This window comes from Bombus pyrosoma, linkage group LG10, assembly GCF_014825855.1.
Source record: "Bombus pyrosoma isolate SC7728 linkage group LG10, ASM1482585v1, whole genome shotgun sequence".
NCBI classification, from domain to species: Eukaryota; Metazoa; Arthropoda; class Insecta; order Hymenoptera; family Apidae; genus Bombus; species Bombus pyrosoma.
The window spans coordinates 6285084-6307546 of record NC_057779.1 but is presented as its reverse complement, the minus strand read 5'-3'; the positions used below and the strand labels follow the sequence as shown (position 1 = coordinate 6307546).

Genomic DNA, 22463 nt, shown 5'->3' with positions numbered 1-22463 from the left:
TTAGCATTTATTAATTATTATACGTATTCACATATAATTATATAATATATATATAAATATTCATAATAGTAATGGTAGTGCTAAAATTGAGTTAAAAATGCGTAGGAAAAAGGTAGGAAAGTGAAGAAGATGAAGAAAATTACAATGACGTTGGAAAATAACATTGTAGAAATATATATGTTAAGAAAGTTTAGTTTATCAAGTATTTTATATACATAATTTCTTTTTACATATATTGCTATATACAGAATGCATAGCTTTATTAATTTAAACGTATGTTTTCTAATTTTCTAATCCAAAGCTATAAATGCTCAACTAGATCAGCGTAATTCAGTTTTAGATAATCTCGCACAAAAAATGATGTTATTTACGTAGAATTGATTCAGCCAGAGAGGAAATGAGAGTGTTTATGCTTATGGTTCTGGTTGTTTCTGGACTAGTGCTGCGCCATACAGGTAATACTAAAAGGTTATTCACGCTAACATATACAAGAACCTATAAAATGAAGGATCTGCCCTGTTTGGTTGAACACTTTTTTTTCTTTTTTTTTTAACGTGGAGGAAATTCGCACGGGCACCAGGCCGCTTTTGGGGAAAGCGGCGTGGTAGTGCCGAACTGTAACCGACTAAAACCTCCACGACGACCGTCCCGGCTGCGATCGAGAGAGGCTCAGGAACCGATGCGAGCGACACACCGATCCCCCTCCTGCGCACAATACATCCCCTAATGGGGCGGTGTGCGGCCATATAACATCGCGCCTCGTCGCCGGAGCTGCCGCGCCAGGCAGTCCGGTTCCCCTACCGGACCGCTTGGCGGCCCTGTTTGGTTGAACACTAGCATATAGAAAACCCTACGTATTTAAGTTTAAAGATGTTAAAGTTAAAGGTTTAATAAAATAAATTTCAAACTAGAGTGCTTTGTTATCTACCAGAGTAAAGTGCTTTTGATACCTATTGGAAGATTCTTTGAAATAAGGTTGTCTTTTTGATCGCACCATATTATAATGAAGTTACGATCTTCTACACATTTTCAATAATTAGAGAAATAATAGCGAGTATATAATATTTTTTCGTCATTTTATGCGATTTGCAAAGAATCAATAAAGTTTGATTGATCATAAATCAACGACTTTGATTTTATTTGTATAGGAGGAATAACTCGTATAACATTTTAATTAAACAAACACATATGGAGAAGTAAATATGATGCTTATTTTATAACATGCATGATTATAAATATACATAAGTTATATCCCAATTAACATTTATAGAATGAATTTACACATCTGTAACGATGGTTAGTTTATACGTTTCGTCACTCTCTGTATAAAGATTACTTATGATTTAAGTCCCAGTAGTGCTCACCATAGCTGCCATCTATATTTGCCCACTTAACCTGCATAAATATTATTTTATATTTAAAAAAAAATATCATAGATTACCAATTATAATGTAATTAAATTATAATAATCATTGAATTCATGTCTTTTTACTAAAAGTAGCTTAAATTTTATATTTTTGCTGTACCTTTCCACGATGTCGATTATTCGGAAGATCTTTTTCTTCGAATCTTTGTTCCCATTGAACTGGGTTTTCACAAACATAGCCAAATTGCAATTTGTCATCTTTCTGATGTTCTGTAAAAATATCTCTAAACACATTTAATTGTATTACACATTAATTTTATATCATTTCAGTTTAAGTTAAAAATATCTTTTTTATTTTTAACAAAGATTATTTAATAATTACATTAATTAGGATAACATAATAGAAATTTCTCTGTTTTTATTATAAGAATTTTTATTGAATTTTATAATGCTATACTCACTGAAACAGTTGTCTTTTCATAGCAATAATTCCTTCGTGTTCTTCATCAGTTGACTTTTTTCTTAATCTTTCAATTATATCTGTAAATTGACATTGTTTCTATGGTTTCCATTAATTAATGTATGTCACTTATTACGTAATTATTTTAAACGAATGTATTTATCGAGCAAGATTGAGTGACCTTCTTCATTTGAATGTTCGTATATTAGATTTTATTACAAAAAAAATTACTTATTTTGTTTATTTTATTTTAGAGATATTAGTATCAAAATATTTTCAAATAACATAGGATATTTCGTTGAACCGTTGAGCCTCAATATGGCTAAAACATGGCAATGTAGTGATGGAGGGGTCATTCAGAAAGAAAAATTTACGATTTTCTTTGCCAATGTTTTGCCGTACACATGATGAAAATTTCATCGAAATCAGTTGACGTACAAACAAGACATCGGAGAATATAAAAATCTTTAAATAGCAGTTAGATAGTAGTAAAGATCAGAGGCTCAAATAAAAAGGTTGTAAAAGGCGGCCTTTACTATTTTCTTTACGATTCCGACCAATTGCAATTTTTAAACCAATTTTTTACGCGTCATCTAGTAAACTAATTCTTCTAATTTCTCAAAAAAGTTTGTCGTTTGATCTAATTGTAAAAAATTATTCTGTCTTGAATAACGTCTGAATATTATTAATAAGTGATTGTACTTATTATTGTACTAATATATAAGTAATTAATAAATAATTGTAAATAATACTGTAGATAAGGTTTTTTGAGATCAATTACATTGAAGTTTTTTAATCACGTATAACATAAATATCACAAGCGAATATGTATTGAGAAGAAAAATCAATAAATTACCTGACAAAATTTTATGTTCCTTTTTTGCAGCGCTTATAATAACCGGAACGATTATAAAAAAATATAAATGAATAAATTTAAACATAGCGGAATAAGTGAAAGTTTCTGTAAATGATTGCAACAGATAAAGTATCACCGATCAAGTTTCAATACGAACTGTGGTGACAAAGTTTTCAGAAATTGTACATCGTCTATGCTCTGATTGCTTTGACACTATTCGATGATGTGAAAGTTAGGACATAGGTAGTAACTGGTATTGTTATCTTTCAGTTAAGAAATTGCATAGATTCGTACGTATTGGTATTAATATTGATATAATGTGTTGAATATTGAAGATATAATTGTCAGTGGTACTGTTCGATTAAAAATAACACAGTGATAATTACTACAACAGTAAAGTAAAGTTATTATTACAGTAATGAAGTACTATACAATATAATTTAAAATACATATACATACAATTCTGTTTTTACATAATTCTGACTTAACACATTTTAACAAAATGTATAATTCGCTTGTTATACAATATCAAAGATAAAAAAGAAGTTGCTGATCTATTTTCGCTCATGTAAGGAGGTTTGCTCGCGCACAGGATTATTTTGGCTAATTTTTAATTTACAGTAATTAAAATACAAAGCAGAAAACTCAATTTTTTTATTTCTGATTTTCATCTCATTTTAGCTTCAAGAATCACCTCTCAAATTTTTTTACACCTGTAGCCGAACACCCTGTATAACGCGGTCAGAAAAATACCAAGTCTTACATAACGCGATTATAAAATTACTTAAAAAGGCTCTATACCAGAAATTAAATGTATCATGGAGTTAAAACAAATAAGATGAATAAACAGGAGCAATATTTTAATTATTTTCCTGTAGCATTTACCTATTGCGCTGATCCGTTTTTAGACGAAAATTATTTTCACACGATCGATATTTCAGAACATGATAGGTAAGATGCAAGGTCTATGCTGTATACTCGTCTGTGCTTTAAATTTTAATACATAGATTCTTGTATATGGTAGCGTGGAACCAAACAAGTCAGAAATCTATAATTTTATAAGTTTTTGTATATGCTAGCGTGCGTCGCCTTCAACGCTTGGCTGCATGATGCAGCACTATCCCCGGAACAACTAGAACTACGGCCGTGAACACTCATTTCCTCTCTGGTCGCTTACATATAAATATGAATTTACATAAATATTTGCAGTATAATAATGGAATATAACTAATGATTTTCTTTAATGAGAATAGCTGTATACTTACTTCGTTACTGCTACTATGTATAATTACTTTGGATTTTACCAAATTAAAAAATTTGTAAAATTATTTCTTTTGCTTGTAGATTTGAGATGTATGTAAATCGATTATACATGGTCATGAGTTTAATATTCTGTTTTATATACCAGTGCAAAAAGCGAAATAAATTTATACAATAAGAGATAAGAATATTATTTAATACTTTCAAAATTTTATTTTATTCTGCAAATATGTTGAAATAATATAACGTATAACATCTATTTTCTAACACACATAACGAGTAAAAGTATGTATACATTATTAGAGTAATTGGAATAATGATATTAATATCTACGTGCTATAATATTACATCTAATACAGATATTAACATCGTTAAAACGCATTTGCTGGACATACGGTATTTATTTCTTAATATAATAAAAAAAAGTCCTTTTTACAAAATAAACTATACTTCTTTTAAAGTAAGTTCAATAAAAACAAATACACTTTTTTTAGAAAAGATGAAAAAACATCATGATTAGTTGTTTCAGCAGAGCATTTGCATTTTTTGTGAACTTTATGCTTTTCACTATATATATAACGTTTGGCTCATCTGTCCTAGTGAAAATAGGAATTATTTCACTTATAAGACTAGAGTTTGAACTTTACAATAATTTTGTTCCTCTATAATCTCTGTATTTGATATACTTTGAAAATTATGTAAAAGCTATTACGCTATTATCTTATAGAAATTCATACTTCTCTGCCAATACTTTTTTTTTCAATGCCTTTCATTGTTTTTCTGTAACATACTCTCTATGGGAGAGAGCCAGAATAGAACAATGGTAAGTAAAAGCATTTTGCATTAAAGACTAATCCAGCGACAAAAGAATGTGTTTTACAATATTTAATCTCGTGAGGCGCCAATAATTGTCAAAATGTATATGAAGATATTGATGATATCTATATAAAGGCTTAGTGCTGCAAAAATATACTCTTCCGCAGAAATCGAATACTTGTGATTACCACCAATCATCATTTGTGTATCATAGATCAAATAAATAGAGAAAAGAAGGGCCCCAATTGATGCATATACTAAGGTCATAACTGGTCCACGCCATATTGTTGCGATTATTCCAAAGAGTACGAAAATGATCAGTGCAACAAACAAAATGGTGTTAAGAGCAGTGAAGTCAAATTTCGTTTGGAATGCGAATAATGTTAATGCAAAACAAACAGCTGCAGTAATTCCAATCGCCAATAGTACCTAAAGTATTTAATAAAATGTAGTGCTTTACTTTTTATTTATTATTAGTAATGAGTATAATTATTAAATTCTTAACTAATAAATTAAGAAATCATAAACTACTATCTTTACGATCATACCTCTTTAGAGTTGTATGTAGAAGCAGCAGTAGCTAACAGAAAACTTTCTGCTATTGTAAATAGCAATAAAAACACATAATTCATAGGGGCTTTTCGTCTCACACTAGTACAACAAGCCATACATATAATCAGGACAAGAGTTGCTACAAAGGAGATCCAAAATAGCTCTTGATGAGATCGAACATATTTTCTAGTAGGTTCATGGAAAAGGAAGAGCGCAATCATCGATACTGTAATCAGCAGCTGAATCATTAGTATACTGTACACTTTCCTGAAAGCAGATAAAAGTCAAAATTATTAAAACAAATATTGGAAGATTATTTCCTAAGATTATAAACCTTCAGCGATAATACACACCTGATGAATCCATTTCTAATGGTTTTATCACTGAACTCAAGTCCTTTGATGCCATCAGAGTGCATAGATTCCTCATAATTTGACCCGTACATGCCTGATTGTGGACCTGTACCAAATATTGGACCACCTGGTGGAATTTGTCCGTAAGGAGGTGCCCCTGGAGGAATAAAACCAGGACCTAATAACAAATAAAATATCATAAATTTTAATTAGTTTGAAAAAAGTTAGAAAAAAAGTTAGGGTATTAGTATAAATAAAAGTAATGACATTAAACAGACCTGGTGGTGGTGGATTTCCTCCGTAAGGAGGTGGATATCCAGGAGGGTACCCTTCTTGAGACGGATAACCAGGATTTTGGGGAGGATAACCTGCACAAGCAAATTTAAAAGAAATAAAATATTACAATGCGATAGAATCTTCATTCTGAGTTAAGCATCACTCTTTGTGAGATTTTGTGCTCCATTAACAGTCACTAAATGTTGATTTATGATTTTCTTTAAATATATTGTTTCCCTTCATTTTGTAATTTCTTTTTCTGAGGGAATCACACAACATGTTTAAATTATATTAGCTCTTCTTTAACTTCTACACACATATATAAAAACATTATTACTTTTCCAATACCAGCTAATAGCCATAAATTATGATTAATGATTATATAGTTTAATAGATAACATTCAATGGTGATACCCATTTGAAATAAGTAACATGGTGCTTGTGGTTTACTAACTACTTTGTTGCATATTGAAAATGTAATGAATCATAATAAAAAATATGTATAATTTAGAAAGGAGATCAGAACCTTGATGCCCTGCATAAAATCCTGCACCTGGTGTATTCTGCCAAGTTGTCATCTTTTGGTTTTTGTTTTAACTGAAAAAGAATCTATTATTATCATGAGACATTGTTGTGATAACAGAACATCAATGGAATACCAGCGCACGAATGTACCAACAACCTTAAAATAGAGTTAGTCACAAAATTACTAAGAACATTTGCTTTTTAACATGTTCCAAAATATTTTATTAATTTCTCAAAGCATTTAATATACAAAGTACTACTATGTTAGAAGTATTTGTACTAAATTACATAAAAACAAAACATTAATCAACTAAAGTTATATTATAAGATTGCAGTTTCAAATATGTATGTTTATTCTTAAAAAACACAATAGTAATAAACAATTAATAAATAAAAGTAAGAGTCTCAAATTAATAATTACCTATACATTTCCAAATAACAAAGAAGATTTAAATAATTCTAATATAACATAATGTGTTATGTTGACAAAATTTATAAAAATTGCCAAAGAATTTTTTTATATCTTAAAAGCAATTATTTTATATAAAACTGATTTATCACACTATGTATGAAGAAAATATCAGATATCAGTATATCAGATATGGCTGAAATAAGTTTAAACATTACAAGATATAAATTGCTCATATTTATAAATATTTTTTATGACACACTGTTTAGCTTTATGAATGTTTATTAACAGGGTAATCCTAACAAGATTGTTTTGCATCTAGAGATTCACATTCATCTACATATAACAAGTATTTAAATACTATAAATATGAGCATAATTAACCTTTATTAATTTTCCCAACACATTAAGATCAGCTGCAAATAAAATTCACCAGCATCAGTTAATAGTTATTATTGTTATACGTTTACGTTATATGTATAATGTCACAACCCAATGTGCTGTTAAAAAATATATTTTCGTTAAAAACGTAAGTACATATATACATATACAACGTGTCTTTCAAGAAACGCCAAGGATAAAAAAAGAAAACGAAAGTTGGTACGTTACATACGATAAGCTATCTTATAGATCTTATTGCAAATGAATAACGTGAATTTTTAATATAATTTAAATTTTGATGTAAAGCGTATTATTACAAACGACATATTCGAAAATGTCAAAATCAAATGATTCTGTTCCGGCAGTGAAACAAATAAACATAATATTACGAAACACAGCAGCGACATATCGATATTTTAACGTTTTCCTATATTAGCACCTGGTACAATGAAACGTTGAAGTTTACCAGAATTTGTTCATTTTAAAAAGACATTTTTACAACAGTCACAAAAATTCACGAAGCATATGTATTATAATATTAACCTGAGAAGCAAATTGCTAATATTACACGTCAATCCGATGCGTCATGCGCACTTTCTGGGAATAGTGGCAATCGATAACAACATTCGTGCGCCGAATACGAGTCGAATTTATTTACCTTTTTCAGAAAACGTTTAAGATCCTTAAACGAAGGAACGATTAACACCGTTTAAAGTGATGATTGGTTTAACCAGATTATGCTGTCGATTTTGATCGTTTATGCACTATGGTTTCTACCAACACTCTCATGTAACGCGATCCACTTGTCAACCTTTGACTGATCTCACACAAGTATAGCATGCAACTAATTTAATCATACGAGCAACTGATATGAAGTAAGTTGAATATAGAGGGGGAACATTCTAGTAGACTAAGCGCTTGCGTGACACGTTTATCACTGTATTGTTTACTGTTATATGAGATATGCGTTACATTTCCAAGAAGAATATTGCGTAATGTGAATCTCACAAATGTGACATGATCTATTGTAACATAATCCTTTTATGTCATTAAACGAACAATGATCTACTTATTTCTTTATAAAGAAGTTTAAATTCCATTGTGTAATGATGTGGTATTATTTTCTATACACATGAAAGTTGGAGAAAAACTTTAATATTATCTGTTGCATAGAAATCATAGAATATACTAAATATGTTTTTCAGTATAAGCCAGTCTTCATAACGAATGAAGAAAGTAATAAAGTTCTAGAGTATTTTAAATGTAATAATACTATGAAAAAGAAATATATATCTTTTTTTTCACTTATCTTATGCTTATGTTTTTATCGAAAAATTTAAGTGCTCTGAGAAATAGATATCGCAAAAATTTTCAAAAGCAGATTTCCTCTCTGCTGATAGTATCAACTCACAATAGGTACCAACATAACAAAAAGGTCACTCTAGAGTCCACGTGTGTGACAATTATGGTTATGTTTTCTAACGTGTAGTATAGTTTGTATAATTAGAGTTTAATAATACTACTATAAATGGTAGTAAAGAGTCAAATAAATCATGTCAACTTGTAAAATACATAATATTAGGTTTTATAACCTTGAACCCCGATCTGTTACTTGTTTATCTTATGAATGTAAGACGAAAAAGCTAGCACTTGCGAGGTTAGTTTCCCAAATTACACTTATTTAGACTTCATTGTAACAATATTTACGATAACATTTTTACAGGAATGATAATTCGATTGAAGTCTGGAATGTTGGGAATGCACCTTTTGTGGAATGTACGATACCTGGTCATCCAGAAAATTCTATAGAAAATATTCTGTGGATAGGTCCAAGATTGTTTTCAACCGGTCTTCATGGCATGATAACAGAATATGATTTAACGATATTATCTGTCAAAAGCGAAGTTGCAGTGACTGGAGGAGCAGCCTGGTGCATGGATGTTAATCATAAAAAAACATGTTTAGCTGTTGGTACAGAGGATGGATATATTAATACATTTTCTGTTACTCCCCATTCATTGATATACGAAAGGATATTTGATAAACAGAAAGGAAGAATCCTTTGTATTAAATGGGATAACACTGGAGAAATGATCTATACAGGGTCTGTTGACACAATTAGAGTTTGGAATGCCGTATCTGGTCACGCGATTCATAAAATGACGACTTCTAGAAAGGAAGCAAAGAAAGAAACTATTATCTGGTGTTTAGCAGTTACGGATGACAACATCATAATTTCTGGAGACTCACGTGGGTATTTATCATTTTGGGATCCTCACATGGGTACCCTAATAGAATCCCATGAAAGTCATACAGCTGATGTATTAGCTGTTACTTTATCTCATGACATGAATATTGTATATTGCGCTGGTGTTGACCCTGTAGTGAGAAGCTTTTGTAAAATAACTATGAAATCAAGTGGTAGGCCACAATGGGTGAAAGGAATCGAAAGAAGGTTACATGCTCATGATGTAAGAGCCTTAGTAGAAGCTGATGGAAAATTATATTCAGCTGGTGTAGATGGATATCTAGCCCAGTCTAGTTATCCACCAAAAATTCTGGTTAAATATCCACCGTTACTACAACTTCCATGTGCTACAGTTTGTAGGAAATCTAGATGCATTCTTTTACGATATACAAACTTTCTTGAGCTATGGAGGCTTGGATCATCTACTAAAGTATCTTCAGAATCAATACGTCCTGGAATGGTCCACCAGTTAGAAGAGGAGCCTATAAAATTGCTGCAATTAAAAACGAAAAGAGACGAACACATCCTTTCTTGTGCTATCAACAAGGATGCCAAAACAATTGTTTATTCAACCGATGATCACGTTAGAGTTTTCAACTTTGACGTGATCGAGGGAGATGCACAATTATCAAGGAATGATACGGACATTTCTGCAACCAGAATACAAAAAATGTTATTTAGTCCAAATGGAAAATTATTTGTAACAATAAGTAACGACGAAAAAAATAGCACTATAACATTATATAAAGTGGAAAAGAAGCATCTGAGACATCTTGGCGTTTTTTACACAAATAAGGAATCTATTATAAGTGTTGGACTCGTTTGTTTTTCTCCCGACAGTAAATTTTTCGTTTGTGCCGATCGTCAGGGTAGGATTGCTGTATATAATGTTAGTGACACTACAAACAACGACGAACCTGTCGCATGGTTGTTACCTAAATACAGTTGTCCACCAACAGCCATGGCAATCCAGAAAGGCACGTTAAATTTAGTTATCGTATATTCCGATCACAAGGTAAGAAAAAAGCGCGAGATGTAACAAAGATTTTCCTTTAGCTCGGGATATTAAAACTTTTAATATCTCTCGTTTAAAACGGTCTAGTATCGTAAAACGTTAAGTTACTAAGAATTAGATCAGCTATAAAAACGTATAATCTTCCTATCACCTGCACCTTCTGCCTTCCATGAAACTTGCAGTAAATTATTACTGCAACTTCCAGTACCACACGTAAAATTAAAAGCTATAAAACTGCACATTTTATGAACAATTATTTTCCATAATTAATCGTTGATTGTTTAATTTCAGATTATCGAGTATAACATATTACAAAGACAATACACCAAATTCTCGAACAATTTACAAAGTCGACTTCCCAAGCAATGGTTAGCCCGGCCATTCCCTATAACGAATATTATTTTTGATCCGCGTAACGAGAATATCATAATAATGCACGATGACTCGACAGTTTACGTAATTGATAAATTGAATGAGTTCTCAGAAAAAGAAACGAAAATTTTAAAGCGCGAGAATGGCGACACCACCGAGGACAATAATTCTGTGATAAACTCTCAGCAAGTTTTTCAAGTTCTTAAAAAATACAAGGTAATTTCATTTATAACATTATGTAATTGAAATATACGAAAATCAATATACAACACCGCTGTTTGTAGCACCTTGTATACTTGGATTGGTTGACCGACGAAGAATTAGTGGCAGTCGAAGTAAACCCCATATCTTTGACGGAAAAGTTACCGCCGACTCTCAAACAAAAATGGTTTGGAATGTAAATATATGAAGAATGAAATAAATGAAATCCATTTTCTTACTGGAATCGAATGTTGTCTACAAAGCCGTCATCACACTTTTATAAGAGCATCAAAATGAAGAATTACATATCTATTTCTATGTCAACTACTACATTGTTCATATGAGACTACAACGATTTATTTTTTAATACATTTTCTTATAGCATACAGTCTCTGGTGTATAAAATATATATTCCATAATTTACTCGAATTCTCCACTTAACCGAGAAAAATGAATCTTTGCTGCATGACGCGAAATTCACCAGGTTCTATGGGTGGTTCGATCGTTCGTTTCGGCGATATATACCAGTGACTTGTAAACTCAAGATCATATTCTGGACGAGATGACCGTAAGCCTACCATACCGGATGCCGTTCTGGGAATGGACGGCGATGGTTTTAGAAGAATTGGTGAACGCTTAATCGCATCTTCCGGTGGTTTGTGTTGGAAAGTGTCCGCCGGAAATCCCTCCTTTCTGCATTCTTCGGCCAGCACCTACGGTCAGTGACACCGGGGAACATTAAAATTCGTGTGGTGCGCATCGCCGATACTGCACTACGCGTTTTCTTCCAGCTGGTTTGTGGTACCTTCTTAAAAAATTCACCCGACAGGTGTTCATACTTTCTGGACCAGTTGCGCCGAGATAACTTATTTCGTAGCATAATTTCCTTACTGAAATTCACATACCACTCGATAATAATAAAATACATCATATGTCACCTGAGACTAAATGGAAGAATTAACTTGTTTTTCTACATGTCTCTACCAAATACTGTCGAAGTTCACCGGATTTCTTCCCTTGCTGTTCTCAGTTCTACCATCTATCTTATCTTGCGATTCGTCCGTCATTTCCGAGGAAACAGAAAATTTATATATAATACACGATACGATAGAGAATCGTAGTTCTCACGTGAAACAGATAAACAGTATGTTATTAAAATCACTTATATCCAAGTAGAATCTTGGTGTAGTTTGTTCGATACGGTATCCGTTGCCATAGTCTCTATCTAATTCCATCTCCATTTCCAATATACAATTTGATATATTTCATACAAAGTTTGACATATTTTCCAGAAAATCATCTTACCAAAAACAATCGCTAACTTAGTACAGTAAGTGAGTAAGCAAGCGTGCGAAGATGGTGAAAGCAGAGTATTTTCGAGCATCAAGGCTCGATCACCGAATTATTGATTTTCAGTAATAGCCATATAAAAGGTAGGAAACGAGGTACCGCGGGAAATCTCGTTGAGCCAAGGTAAACCGAGTCTAAGGATCGGCTACGAGGTCATAAACCAAGAAGTGTTTAATCTTCGGTGCGCGAGTTGTAACCTGCAGCCGTACGAAGGAAGGCGTAGACGTAGCGGCTTAAGCCTCCAGGAAATAATCAAAGCGGCGATACAGTGGCGAATGGGTAGAGAGAGTTCTGTGTGTCGCAATGTCGAGGTAACGCGATGTACACCTCTGGTGTACGTGAATTTAGGTGCGTCTAACACGTTCGTCTTGGTTCGAGGTAACGGTTTGAAAAGCTTTGTAGTTGTGAGGACTCGAGCAACAGCAACAGGGGGGGGGGAGTAGGGAGTAGGAAGGGGGTTGGAAACGGCTGCAGAGTGCAATGCGCCAAGATTACGACTAATCTGCGCCCGAGACTGGTCGGAACCGTAGTTTCTGTAACTTACATCGCTTAAAGCGTCAGCTCGTTCAACCCTCAAACTCCTCGTCGCCATTCCCGCCCGCGCACAGTTTCCCTCTCCCATAATATCGTCCCCCTTTATACCTGTTTTCTCTCTATCCCTTCCTCTCTTTCTCCGTCTATAACCACTCTTGCATTAGCGAGGACTGATTCCCTTGGGAAAATTGCGTTCTCGAAACTGGAAAGTTTAACGTGCCACGGACTTGCCAGGGACTTTACTATCCACGGGTCTACCAGGAAAACTTTATTCTTTCCGTTACCTGCAGCCTCGAGAAATGAACAACGCCTCTCCTCTCCCCTTTTCTTCTTCCCGACACGGTAAGGCGATTCCATAGGATTTATTATTTACGCGTTGACGTTGCAACTCTTCTTCGAAAACCGGGATAGTTGGTTCATGTATTACAGAGAGGGTGTGAGAGGGAGTGAGAGAGAGAGAGAGAGAGAGACGGATAAAGGCAACCGAGCGAGGCTTATATGCGGCCGAACGATGAGATTCAATTGACTGGAGCCTCCTGGTACTAACAGCTGGCATTAATCACCGAGAGATCGTCGATATAATGCACGCGTGTTCCGTGGATAACGTGCACTGGCTGGGGTGGCTCGTACTTTCGGACACGCGAGGGTTTCCCGTTTGTTATCGCGATACCAATATTCGCACTCTCTTCACGCACGTCTCGTGTGTACGCCGTGTATACCAATTGACGGCTGCTTCCCTTTTCACGTGGCCGTGATCCCCTCGATCACTCGTACGCCGGTGATGTCTGAAGTGGCGGCATCGCGCACGCGAGCTCCATCGGCAGTCCGAGAGAGGAATTCCCGTAGCGATTCGCGTGTCCGTCGCTCGAAGTCCTTATAACACGTTACTCCTATCGTTTTTGCATTTCTCCTATCAATCGAATATTTTTCCAGATGTCCTTTTCTTTTAGACTGGACGATTTAGAACTCCTAATTTACATGGCTATCAATTTTCGACTGTCTTTGATGCTTATACATATAAACAGTGCAAGTACATATATGTACACGAGATTGTGCGGAGAACTGGTAATGGGAATCAGAAAAGATTTAAATCATCAGACTATCAGCGGAAATGAAATTCAATTCTTAACTTCACAAGTCTCTTCTCGAACAATGTTTCGCTTCTTTTAATAACGAACTCCTTCGAATAGATCTTACCGGCTTCTAGACTATTTTTGTTTGTAATAAACGATTACAATAAATATTAACGAGTACGAAGAAGTCTATTTTATGAACGAATGTTGAATGTTTCGTGTTAGTCCTCTTCAAGGTAGTATTTATTCGAACGTTTCATTATTTGATAGAAATTTACACTAAAAATACTACGAATTTCTTGAACAGCCCGATACGATCCCAATATGATCGAGTGCTTTACCATCTGCTCGGAGAGCGATTATCGGTACGATCCGATGGGATCGACGTATCCAGGTGCACGCTAGGAGAGTGCAAAGGTCAAGCGAGGGAAAATGTAAAGAAAAGAGAAGAAAGAAAGACAGGTAAAGAGACACGACCGAAGAGAGAAATTTGCGGGATCGTAGATGTAGAGACACGGCGGGGCGCGCTGTAAATTACAAGCGGAGCGCCAAACCGCTATGGTCTTCTCTCGGTGGCGCAGGGGTGTCTAGACGTATAGATAATACCGAGTTTGTGCGGGGGCAGACGCAACCTAGACGGTCCCTGGTTCATCCAGCCACCCGAACCAGCCAACCAACCAGCCAGCCAGCCAGCCAACCAGGCTAGGCTAGACACATCGACCATGCTCCGTTTCCCTCGTTTGCCTCTTACTCTCTCTTCCTCTTCCTATTCTCTGTATACTCGCTCTCTGTCCCATTCTGGTAGCCAGCACCGTCGTTTTCACCTATATACTGTCACGGTCTTCGTCGCACCCGGCCATCTGTGAGCATACCTCTATATGCCAGCAACCGGATTTCCCATCGTTCTCGTCGCACCGGCTCACGAACGCGAGCTTCCTCTCGCATTCGCCGCGAAAGGCAAGAGATGCAAATACTCAATAGCATCGCCCTGCTGGATCCGAGATCCCATTGGCAGCGATCGTGACGTGGATGACGCACCAAGTCTGTTTCTACGTCTTCGTCTCACCTTCGAGACGAGACTTCCTTGCACACCCAGCCGAGGTGTTACCTCGCGACCTCGGAATTGTTTCCGCTCGCGAACGTTCCTCGCGATGTTCCGTGGTACTTGGCTGAAAATTTACCTTGCTTTCGGCTGACAGCCTTCCATTTGCTATTTGATGTGTTGCGGGAATTCTAATGGCTGATGTAGAGGTAGCTGAAGAAATTGCGATTCCGATGGCGGAGGAGATTTAGAGTCTTTGGTTACGACGCTATCGGTGATTTGTGGCTGACGGAGATAAAGATTTGGTTTTCTGCGCTGGGAAAGTCAAACGATAGATATAAATTACGATAACGGCGCTGGTTACGCAATTTTATTCTCACTTTGATACTTTGTTTTCATAATTCTTAATAGTTACTTCTCAAACTATATAGCGGGCAAATATTTCTTGATAAAAGAAGCATACGGTTAATAGCGTTGACGATTTACTAATACTGAAGCTATTTCTTCAAAAATCTGGCAATATCATTTTTGGAATTGTTTCTCTGATACAATACAAAACTTTGATATATCGAAACTGTTATTTGAAATGACAGTCTATGTACGATCTAATACTTTCTAGTATAATCTAATGCTTTCTGTTTTATATGACCAACGACGGACGCTAGAAACGTCCGCTTCGATCAGCACTGGCTTTCACGAGGAATTAAGGATGCACTCGATCCCCCGCGGTGTCCGTTTCAGGATCTTCCTATATCGTTTCGCAGTAGACCAGGCCTCGATGCCAGTCCGCCCGCCGTTTTAATCGGCCGACTGCAATGTATAAATCCCCGTTAAATAATACGGTAGTTAACAGTGCCATTAAGCCGTTCGAGATACCGCAAAACCGGTAGGGTGCTCTTCGCTATACGCGCGAAGTCCGTATTTATCGGCAGCCGACGCGCCACCACCGAGAAATATTGTTCTGCGTTCGTTTCCACCGGTGCGGCGTGGAATTCGACGGCCGACAAATATGGTGAAGGGAGGGCAAGATAAAAAAGAGAAAAAGGAGAAAGCAAAAAAAGGGAACCGAAATCAGAGAGGAGGAGAGGAAGGACAGAGAATGGAACGACTTAACGTACATCGGCTCATTGTACTTTTTCAAATGAACATGGTCGACGACTTTATTCTTTTATATATTTTTGAAACTTGTTCATTGACTGCAGTTAGTAGCACTTTTTTTCTACGTGCTAAAAAGTATTTAATTTTTGTGGAATTATTTTCTATCGGTAATCAATCCTGACTTAGTTCTTAACGTGTCAAATTTTGGAGGATGATTCCCCACCTCTTACACTTGAGTTATCGCAGCTAGAAAAGGAATATGTATGTACTTTTTGGCTGTTCCTTAAGCGTACAGACTTTCATCCAAATCGAAACCAGGCTGATTATAAAGAAAGAAAACGTTTGACGTTTATCGTATGTATTGGATTGGCAACTAAGTGATTGCGGATTTTGTCATTAGGTGATATTGACAAAATCCGCAATCACTTAGTTGCCAACCCAATATAATTGGCGAGATTTTCATTATAACGCTGAAGCTGTAAGTCGAAGCTTCCCTTTGAATCCAAACGAAGTTAAATAATTCTCTAATGGCTTATCGGATTTTCCTTCGTTTTTCTATAAGCGTCTTGAATCTTTGCTGATATAATTACGATAATCGAGTTTACGATAATAACGCGTATAATATATTTATAAGCGGTTTCTGCAGGTGTTGAAATAATTTCGCGAGTTACCGCGTAGTAACGAGTGCAAAAACGGACAAACGTGCAAATTCTCGCCTACCCTCTTCATTCAAGGCCGTACACGTAATTAATTGTTTCAGGTATGATGAGAGGGATCGTTTTTACGCGGCGCGAATCGTAATTAGCGGCTTCGTATAAATATGAAATTTCATCGCGATTATTTAAAGTCACGTTGTCGAGCGCGAAAACGGTAGCTCGCGGAAGCGTACAGTATATACGTCAGTGCGGCTGACACTCGGAGGGTTCGTTTTAATGATCTCGATCCGTTGATTCCGAATGGACTCGGGCGTTTCCTAACGACTAACGTCTAACGACTGGGCGAAGTGAATGGCGCGATGATGTCTTTGCTTTATTTTCGCGAGGGGAAACGATGTCGGGAAAGAACCAACCTGGAGGAATTGTCTCAGGTAAATTGAGTTCGCTTTAATCCGAAATGGAACAAGTATTCGAAGGTAGAGTGGTTAAATAAAATGAATAGGCTTGATCACGGAAGTATCTGGCCACGACACAGTATCTGCCCAAGTATCTGCCATTGATACAGATGATACAATTGGAACACTTTGTTAAATATATTTAAAAATTTGTAGTTATATTAAGGTAGCCCTTTAAACGATAGATCACACGACGTGACGAAAGCTTTTTTAAAAGTTGAAATTAACGAAAATTTAATAACCGGAATAAGTATTTAATAGTCATAATCAATCGATATGGTATATAAAAATATTAATATCAAATATTGTATGAAAAATCGTAGTAAAAGTTGAAAGATACCAAAGAAACAGAATGTAATGTTAAAAGAAACGATTACACCAAAACTTATCTTTATAGATACATAATTTGACAAAAGTATAACAAATATCCAATTATTAAAATTAATCAGAAATTCTTAATAAATAAGATACTTTAATACTATTTCTTTCAAAACACGTTCATAATTATGGTACTGAAATGTCCACGAGTATAAGAAACATCGAAGTGTAGAGAAACCTAACGATCATCAACAAACACATCGATCCATCTTGTACTCGCATATCTCGGAGGAACGATATTGCGGTGACCCCGTTGCTTGACAAACGATCGCTTTTATTCCGTCGGACAATTACACGTAGCGAAGAAACGCTAACGAGCAATAGATATAGATAACAAGCAGCATCCACCATAGTTTGCGAATCCTCTCGCGCATCGTTCATGAATCGTTCGATAAAAGAGCTCGCTTATTTTTCGAGGAACAACAATTGGACCAACTGAAAATGCTTACAACACAGGGGATGACCGTTGTTGTGGCCATTATCTGTAGCGGAGACATCGAAGAAAAGCATGTGACAGAATTATTGTCTGCATCCATTTCGATCCATCGCATCCATAGGTGTACAATAGGATCAGAATGATCACGTTGTCAATATATTTCAAGGCCATTGAAATCGGCGGTGGCTCTGTTATTCTACATGTTTATCCGATCTTTTTTTATAGTCGTATTAACCACTATACGTATTGCAACTAAAAGAATGTTTTATAATACTGGAAAAATCATATTAAAACCTTCTATTTAAAATTGAAATACGATTATGCCTCGAATCATGTTAATAAAGTAACAACTTTATTTTATGCGTCATCTTACCTTGTAATAGAAATATTTGTATAATTTCTATGTTTTTTTTTTTTTTTTTGAAATATCAAGAGAAAAAGGTGTAAGAAGAGTGTTCCTTTCAAAGCTCGTATTATTCGAAAAGTATATGCGAAGTTTCGTTAATTCAGCTGCTCCATTCGAGAACTTTCTTTGGTTTCGACCATCGACGAGGGTCAATCGTGAAGAACGTGTTACGGATGGCAAACCGGAACGTGAAAATTGCGAGACGCAACAGAAAATTTGATCGTCCGTTTGCTCGATTTTCTTGCGTAAAAGGGACGAATTAATTCTCCGGCACCCCTATCGCGAACTCAGTCATCCCTATCGGCAACCCTTTGATTTTAAGCAATCTCCAAGGGTGACTCGCTACATTCTCATTACAATTTTATTTCCTCCGCGCTGTCTTCGTTCGATCACTCTCTCCGAGGGAGTTAACTCGTTTTACAGGATGGGTTTTTTTTTGGTCTGGGGACGTTCCCAATTACAATCCCCTAATGGTGATAGTAATAGTACAAATCGTTCAATTTCCCCGACCATGTTTTCCACGTATATTTTTTATATACCTTTATCTGTGTTTTTCAATAATTTTCAATTTACTAATAATTATCGAATAACGTAGTCACATAAAGCCGCATTCGAATTAATCTGGTTACCTGTATTCAAGCAATTTCAATCATTTCATCTGTGTCAACCTGTTATTTACTTAACTCGAAGTGTCTTTTGAAGTTTCGAGCAAAGTTGAACTTTCAGGTGTGCCCTAAAGGTGTAGACTGCAATGCCTACGACATACTTGGATTCAATTAATTACTACAGAGTACAAAATACAAATGCTGTAATATTATGAACACGATGGTGCGCAAATACTTTTTCTGGCCCCTGTATAATATGATCCAACAGTATGGACAAGATATGATTCAACATATCCATATCAGAGTTATCAGTCTCGTGTCGATAATATCGTAAAAAGTCAAGAATCTTCACCCTACAGATGACGAAAATGGCATTCAATCAAACAATAATGCCATTGCACAAGGCGCAAATAAATACATACATCACCATTGTCATGTACAGTCGTAAAATCAATCGGCAATAAAATTCTGCCATTTCCGGTCTGGCCTTATGACAGTGTCGAGCGAACGAGTTTCGTACACGAGCAGATCCGTTCTGTAACAAGATCACCGTTACGAAATAATTGCATCCTGTGCGGCCGTCGCGACGAAGCCGCGCGGCAACCCCTTCTTCCGTGGCTCTTTCCGACCCACCCCTTCTTTTTATTCGCTTGTGCGGCCTTTTATTCGCGCGAGCTGTCCGAAAAAGGGGCGAGAGCAGGGTGATTCCGGAAGCAAGGGCAACAAAAGTGGCTGACGAGTGCGCGCGGCCAAGTCGTAACGCCGTCACCCCATCTCGATCATCTGCCGCCGCCACCACTACCATCATCGTCGCCTGTATGACGCAGCATCCCTGCGGTTTCGAGTTACCCATCGCCGACAGCAGGCCGTCTAGCACCCGTCTAGCTTCCACCGAGTTTTTGTTTTGTCTGGCGAACTGGAATGTTTGATGCATCGTCTCCGATCAATTATATCATTATACGCGCGCCGAGCTCTGTGGTATGCGGTTTCATTGGCGCGAGTGCACCTCGTAGCTCGTGTATCTCACAAAATATTCGCCGACCTTGTCTCAGGTTAATTGAAACGTTTGTTCGTTGGCCAAATTCCGACGTGAAGATATTGCTCTGTCCTGCGTGCATATGTACGAAAAACATAAAATCGTATATATTTAAGATTCTCGGTATAACATTTCAATTTTCGGAATTAGGGAACCATAATTGTGGCTATTAAACGACTGAATAATGAATATCCAATGAAAACGTAGAATCGAGGAGTTCAAATAAACGATAAAATAAAATCTCTTCCTTTATACGTGTATGTATGTACAGAGATGTTGTAATAACTTTCTGATTAAAATTACATCGCTATCACTACAATAGTCGCTAGTTAGCTAAATTAAGAAAAATTTATGCGACACTTTGTCTTTATACAACTGTCGGATGAATTTTAAATAAATTGGTTACAGACACCAATAAAGATAAATATATTGAACTAATAACGTAAACGGAAATATTAAGACACGGGAAAGAATAAAAACGAGAATATACCTAATACGGAAATATATAAAAAATTATAAAATTAAAATTCGTATCATCTCTGATATCATCGAACGTTCAACCTCAGTCTCAGAAACCAGTCATCTTGACAATAGTCCTTTCTTACCACCCAAATCGTTCCTGCTTCGCACCTGTGGTAGTTACAAGGTTGATTCAAGCGTTCTGCACTTGCCAATCACGGTTGCAGGGCATTTAATCTCGTCGGCGATCGTGCCGGGGATGTTAATTACCATGGAACGCGGAGTCATCGAGAAGGCTGTGGCAGTTATTCACCTGTCCCACGTGCACACAGGTCCCGTGCTCGTTCATACCCGTTAAGTCCATTAAAAAGCGTTAGCTAAGGTCCTGTTTCTCCCCTGAAAGGTTATTGTGCCGGTGGTAACACGAGGTCTACATTAACGCAGACATTTGGAAGGACACCTGTGCGAAGCCTAGTGCACAGTAGACTTTTGGTTAACCGGTCTTCGCTTTAACCGACATATTTTTATTCACATGGAAATAATTGACCAGCAAAAAGATCATTCACATGTTCCACAATGCATAGCTATATGTATATACATTATATATATATAATATTAATATATTTTCTTGATAATGAAGCCTTAAACGAACCCAGTTGATTGTTTACTTATAACCAGCCGGTAATTAGTCATGTTTAAGTATAATTGATAAATTTTCAAACTTGATTTTTTGTCGAATCCCAAGCCGAAGATGAAAAAATTCTATTCCATATTATTTTCTTATTTTTCCATAAGGAATCACGTAGCGCCCGCTTTTACATGTTGTTACTCGGCCGGATTTTCTATATGCCACCCGTGAGTAGAAGGACATTTACGGAAAACGAGATAAACTGGAAATGTCATTAGTATCTTATTAAAATTACGCTATGTTATGATAGACTAAAAAATATTTGTACGTATATAGCATATACGGGACCGTTTCCATTAGAAGCTAAGCTAAGATCAATTTCGCTACGTTAAGAAGAGAACGTGTTTCTGAGAGCAAAGGGCAGGCGGCAAACGTGTTTCTCTCGCTCTAGTCTCGTCGTCGTTTCTTGGTGCATTGTCGAATGCCTGCACATTATCGCACACGCGTTCCCGTTCGAGCGTGAAACGTCGATGACGAAGCGTCTTCGCCGCGCGTGCAGGTGCGTGCACATGCAGATGACGTTGACCACTGTGCACATGCGAGCGTTAATTGAAACAACAGTTAGACCCAGGCGATGAATCATTCAATTAAGCGGATTCCGAACGAGTAGCACGACGCCGCGCCGCGTCGTCTGGCGTCATTTCGATCTAATTACACGTCCGGACTAAGTGGCTTCGCTGGATTCGCTGAATGTCTAGCGTCTTTTTAAGCACCGCCGGGGTTACAAGTATTTGTCTGCCGCTATCCCTTTCCTCCCTTCTGTCTAGGAAACCAGCAAGAAGCAGAATGTAGCCTGTAGACGTGTAATTATTAATCCTCGTGTTGATTTTAACTGTTTGCACGGCTATTTCGTTGCAAACCGATCTGTCGTTCGCCTGGTTCTTGTGTGAACGTCGCGCGGTTACGTGTGAAAATTGGATAAGTAAACGGAGATGGTGGTTGAAGCGTGTGAAACGTTTTGCTAAAATTGTAGGAGGAAACGACGATTATGACGTACTTCCAATCGCCACTTTTTCTCATACTTTTATGAAATTCTTCTCGTGAATTTGATAAAATGTTTTGCACGATTTAATTATTGTCTTAAATAGATGTGCATTCTGTCGAATCGAGCGTGGTAGCTTTATATCACGGATCCCAATAATTTATATTTACGAATGT

The 22463-nt window shown here is 36.3% G+C and overlaps 4 protein-coding genes across 7 annotated transcripts; 1 reads left to right on the top strand and 3 right to left on the bottom strand.

Annotated features, from left to right (window-relative positions):
- Positions 1 to 126: 126 nt before the first annotated feature.
- On the bottom strand, positions 127 to 2939 carry LOC122571711. The gene is made up of 4 exons (XM_043735777.1): positions 2683 to 2939; positions 1828 to 1906; positions 1527 to 1650; positions 127 to 1395 (listed from the first exon to the last, which is right to left on the bottom strand). Exons 1-4 carry the CDS (start codon positions 2765 to 2767, stop codon positions 1333 to 1335), a joined length of 351 nt encoding a protein of 116 aa, XP_043591712.1. The 5' UTR covers positions 2768 to 2939; the 3' UTR covers positions 127 to 1332.
- Positions 2940 to 3061: 122 nt separating this feature from the next.
- On the bottom strand, positions 3062 to 8084 carry LOC122571705 (protein lifeguard 1-like). 4 transcript variants are annotated; one of them, XM_043735769.1, is made up of 6 exons: positions 7912 to 8084; positions 6466 to 6548; positions 5942 to 6031; positions 5664 to 5841; positions 5307 to 5577; positions 3062 to 5187 (listed from the first exon to the last, which is right to left on the bottom strand). In XM_043735769.1, the coding sequence occupies exons 2-6, from the start codon at positions 6515 to 6517 to the stop codon at positions 4828 to 4830; spliced, it is 951 nt and encodes a 316-aa protein (XP_043591704.1). In that variant the 5' UTR covers positions 6518 to 6548; positions 7912 to 8084; the 3' UTR covers positions 3062 to 4827. The 4 variants fall into 4 exon arrangements, with proteins under 4 accessions (XP_043591704.1, XP_043591703.1, XP_043591705.1 ...); XM_043735768.1 differs by having other exon boundaries at positions 6466 to 6536; positions 7912 to 8083; XM_043735770.1 differs by lacking the exon at positions 7912 to 8084 and adding an exon at positions 7797 to 7842 and having other exon boundaries at positions 6466 to 6536.
- Positions 8085 to 8274: 190 nt separating this feature from the next.
- Positions 8275 to 11333, top strand: LOC122571703 (U3 small nucleolar RNA-associated protein 4 homolog). Its single transcript, XM_043735762.1, has 4 exons — positions 8275 to 8910; positions 8977 to 10516; positions 10808 to 11104; positions 11173 to 11333. The coding sequence occupies exons 1-4, from the start codon at positions 8807 to 8809 to the stop codon at positions 11287 to 11289; spliced, it is 2058 nt and encodes a 685-aa protein (XP_043591697.1). The 5' UTR covers positions 8275 to 8806; the 3' UTR covers positions 11290 to 11333.
- A 193-nt stretch (positions 11334 to 11526) lies between these two features.
- On the bottom strand, positions 11527 to 12256 carry LOC122571710. Its single transcript, XM_043735776.1, has 3 exons — positions 12074 to 12256; positions 11895 to 11979; positions 11527 to 11802 (listed from the first exon to the last, which is right to left on the bottom strand). Exons 1-3 carry the CDS (start codon positions 12154 to 12156, stop codon positions 11527 to 11529), a joined length of 444 nt encoding a protein of 147 aa, XP_043591711.1. The 5' UTR covers positions 12157 to 12256.
- Between the last annotated feature and the right edge of the window lie 10207 nt (positions 12257 to 22463).

Coding starts and splice junctions, on each gene's coding strand:
- LOC122571711 (XM_043735777.1), bottom strand. CDS start 2,767: ATGTTTAAATTTATTCATTTATATTTTTTTATAATCGTTCCGGTTATT. Junction 1,907..2,682: donor GGAACATAAAATTTTGTCAG/GTAATTTATTGA, acceptor GTCAATTTACAG/ATATAATTGAAAGATTAAGA. Junction 1,396..1,526: donor ATAATCGACATCGTGGAAAG/GTACAGCAAAAA, acceptor ATATTTATGCAG/GTTAAGTGGGCAAATATAGA.
- LOC122571705 (XM_043735769.1), bottom strand. CDS start 6,517: ATGACAACTTGGCAGAATACACCAGGTGCAGGATTTTATGCAGGGCAT. Junction 6,032..6,465: donor ATTTTATGCAGGGCATCAAG/GTTCTGATCTCC, acceptor TTGCTTGTGCAG/GTTATCCTCCCCAAAATCCT. Junction 5,188..5,306: donor CTACATACAACTCTAAAGAG/GTATGATCGTAA, acceptor TAAATACTTTAG/GTACTATTGGCGATTGGAAT.
- LOC122571703 (XM_043735762.1), top strand. CDS start 8,807: ATGTCAACTTGTAAAATACATAATATTAGGTTTTATAACCTTGAACCC. Junction 10,517..10,807: donor TCGTATATTCCGATCACAAG/GTAAGAAAAAAG, acceptor GTTTAATTTCAG/ATTATCGAGTATAACATATT. Junction 11,105..11,172: donor AAGTTCTTAAAAAATACAAG/GTAATTTCATTT, acceptor CGCTGTTTGTAG/CACCTTGTATACTTGGATTG.
- LOC122571710 (XM_043735776.1), bottom strand. CDS start 12,156: ATGACGGACGAATCGCAAGATAAGATAGATGGTAGAACTGAGAACAGC. Junction 11,980..12,073: donor GTGAACTTCGACAGTATTTG/GTAGAGACATGT, acceptor TGTGAATTTCAG/TAAGGAAATTATGCTACGAA. Junction 11,803..11,894: donor CGGGTGAATTTTTTAAGAAG/GTACCACAAACC, acceptor CACTGACCGTAG/GTGCTGGCCGAAGAATGCAG.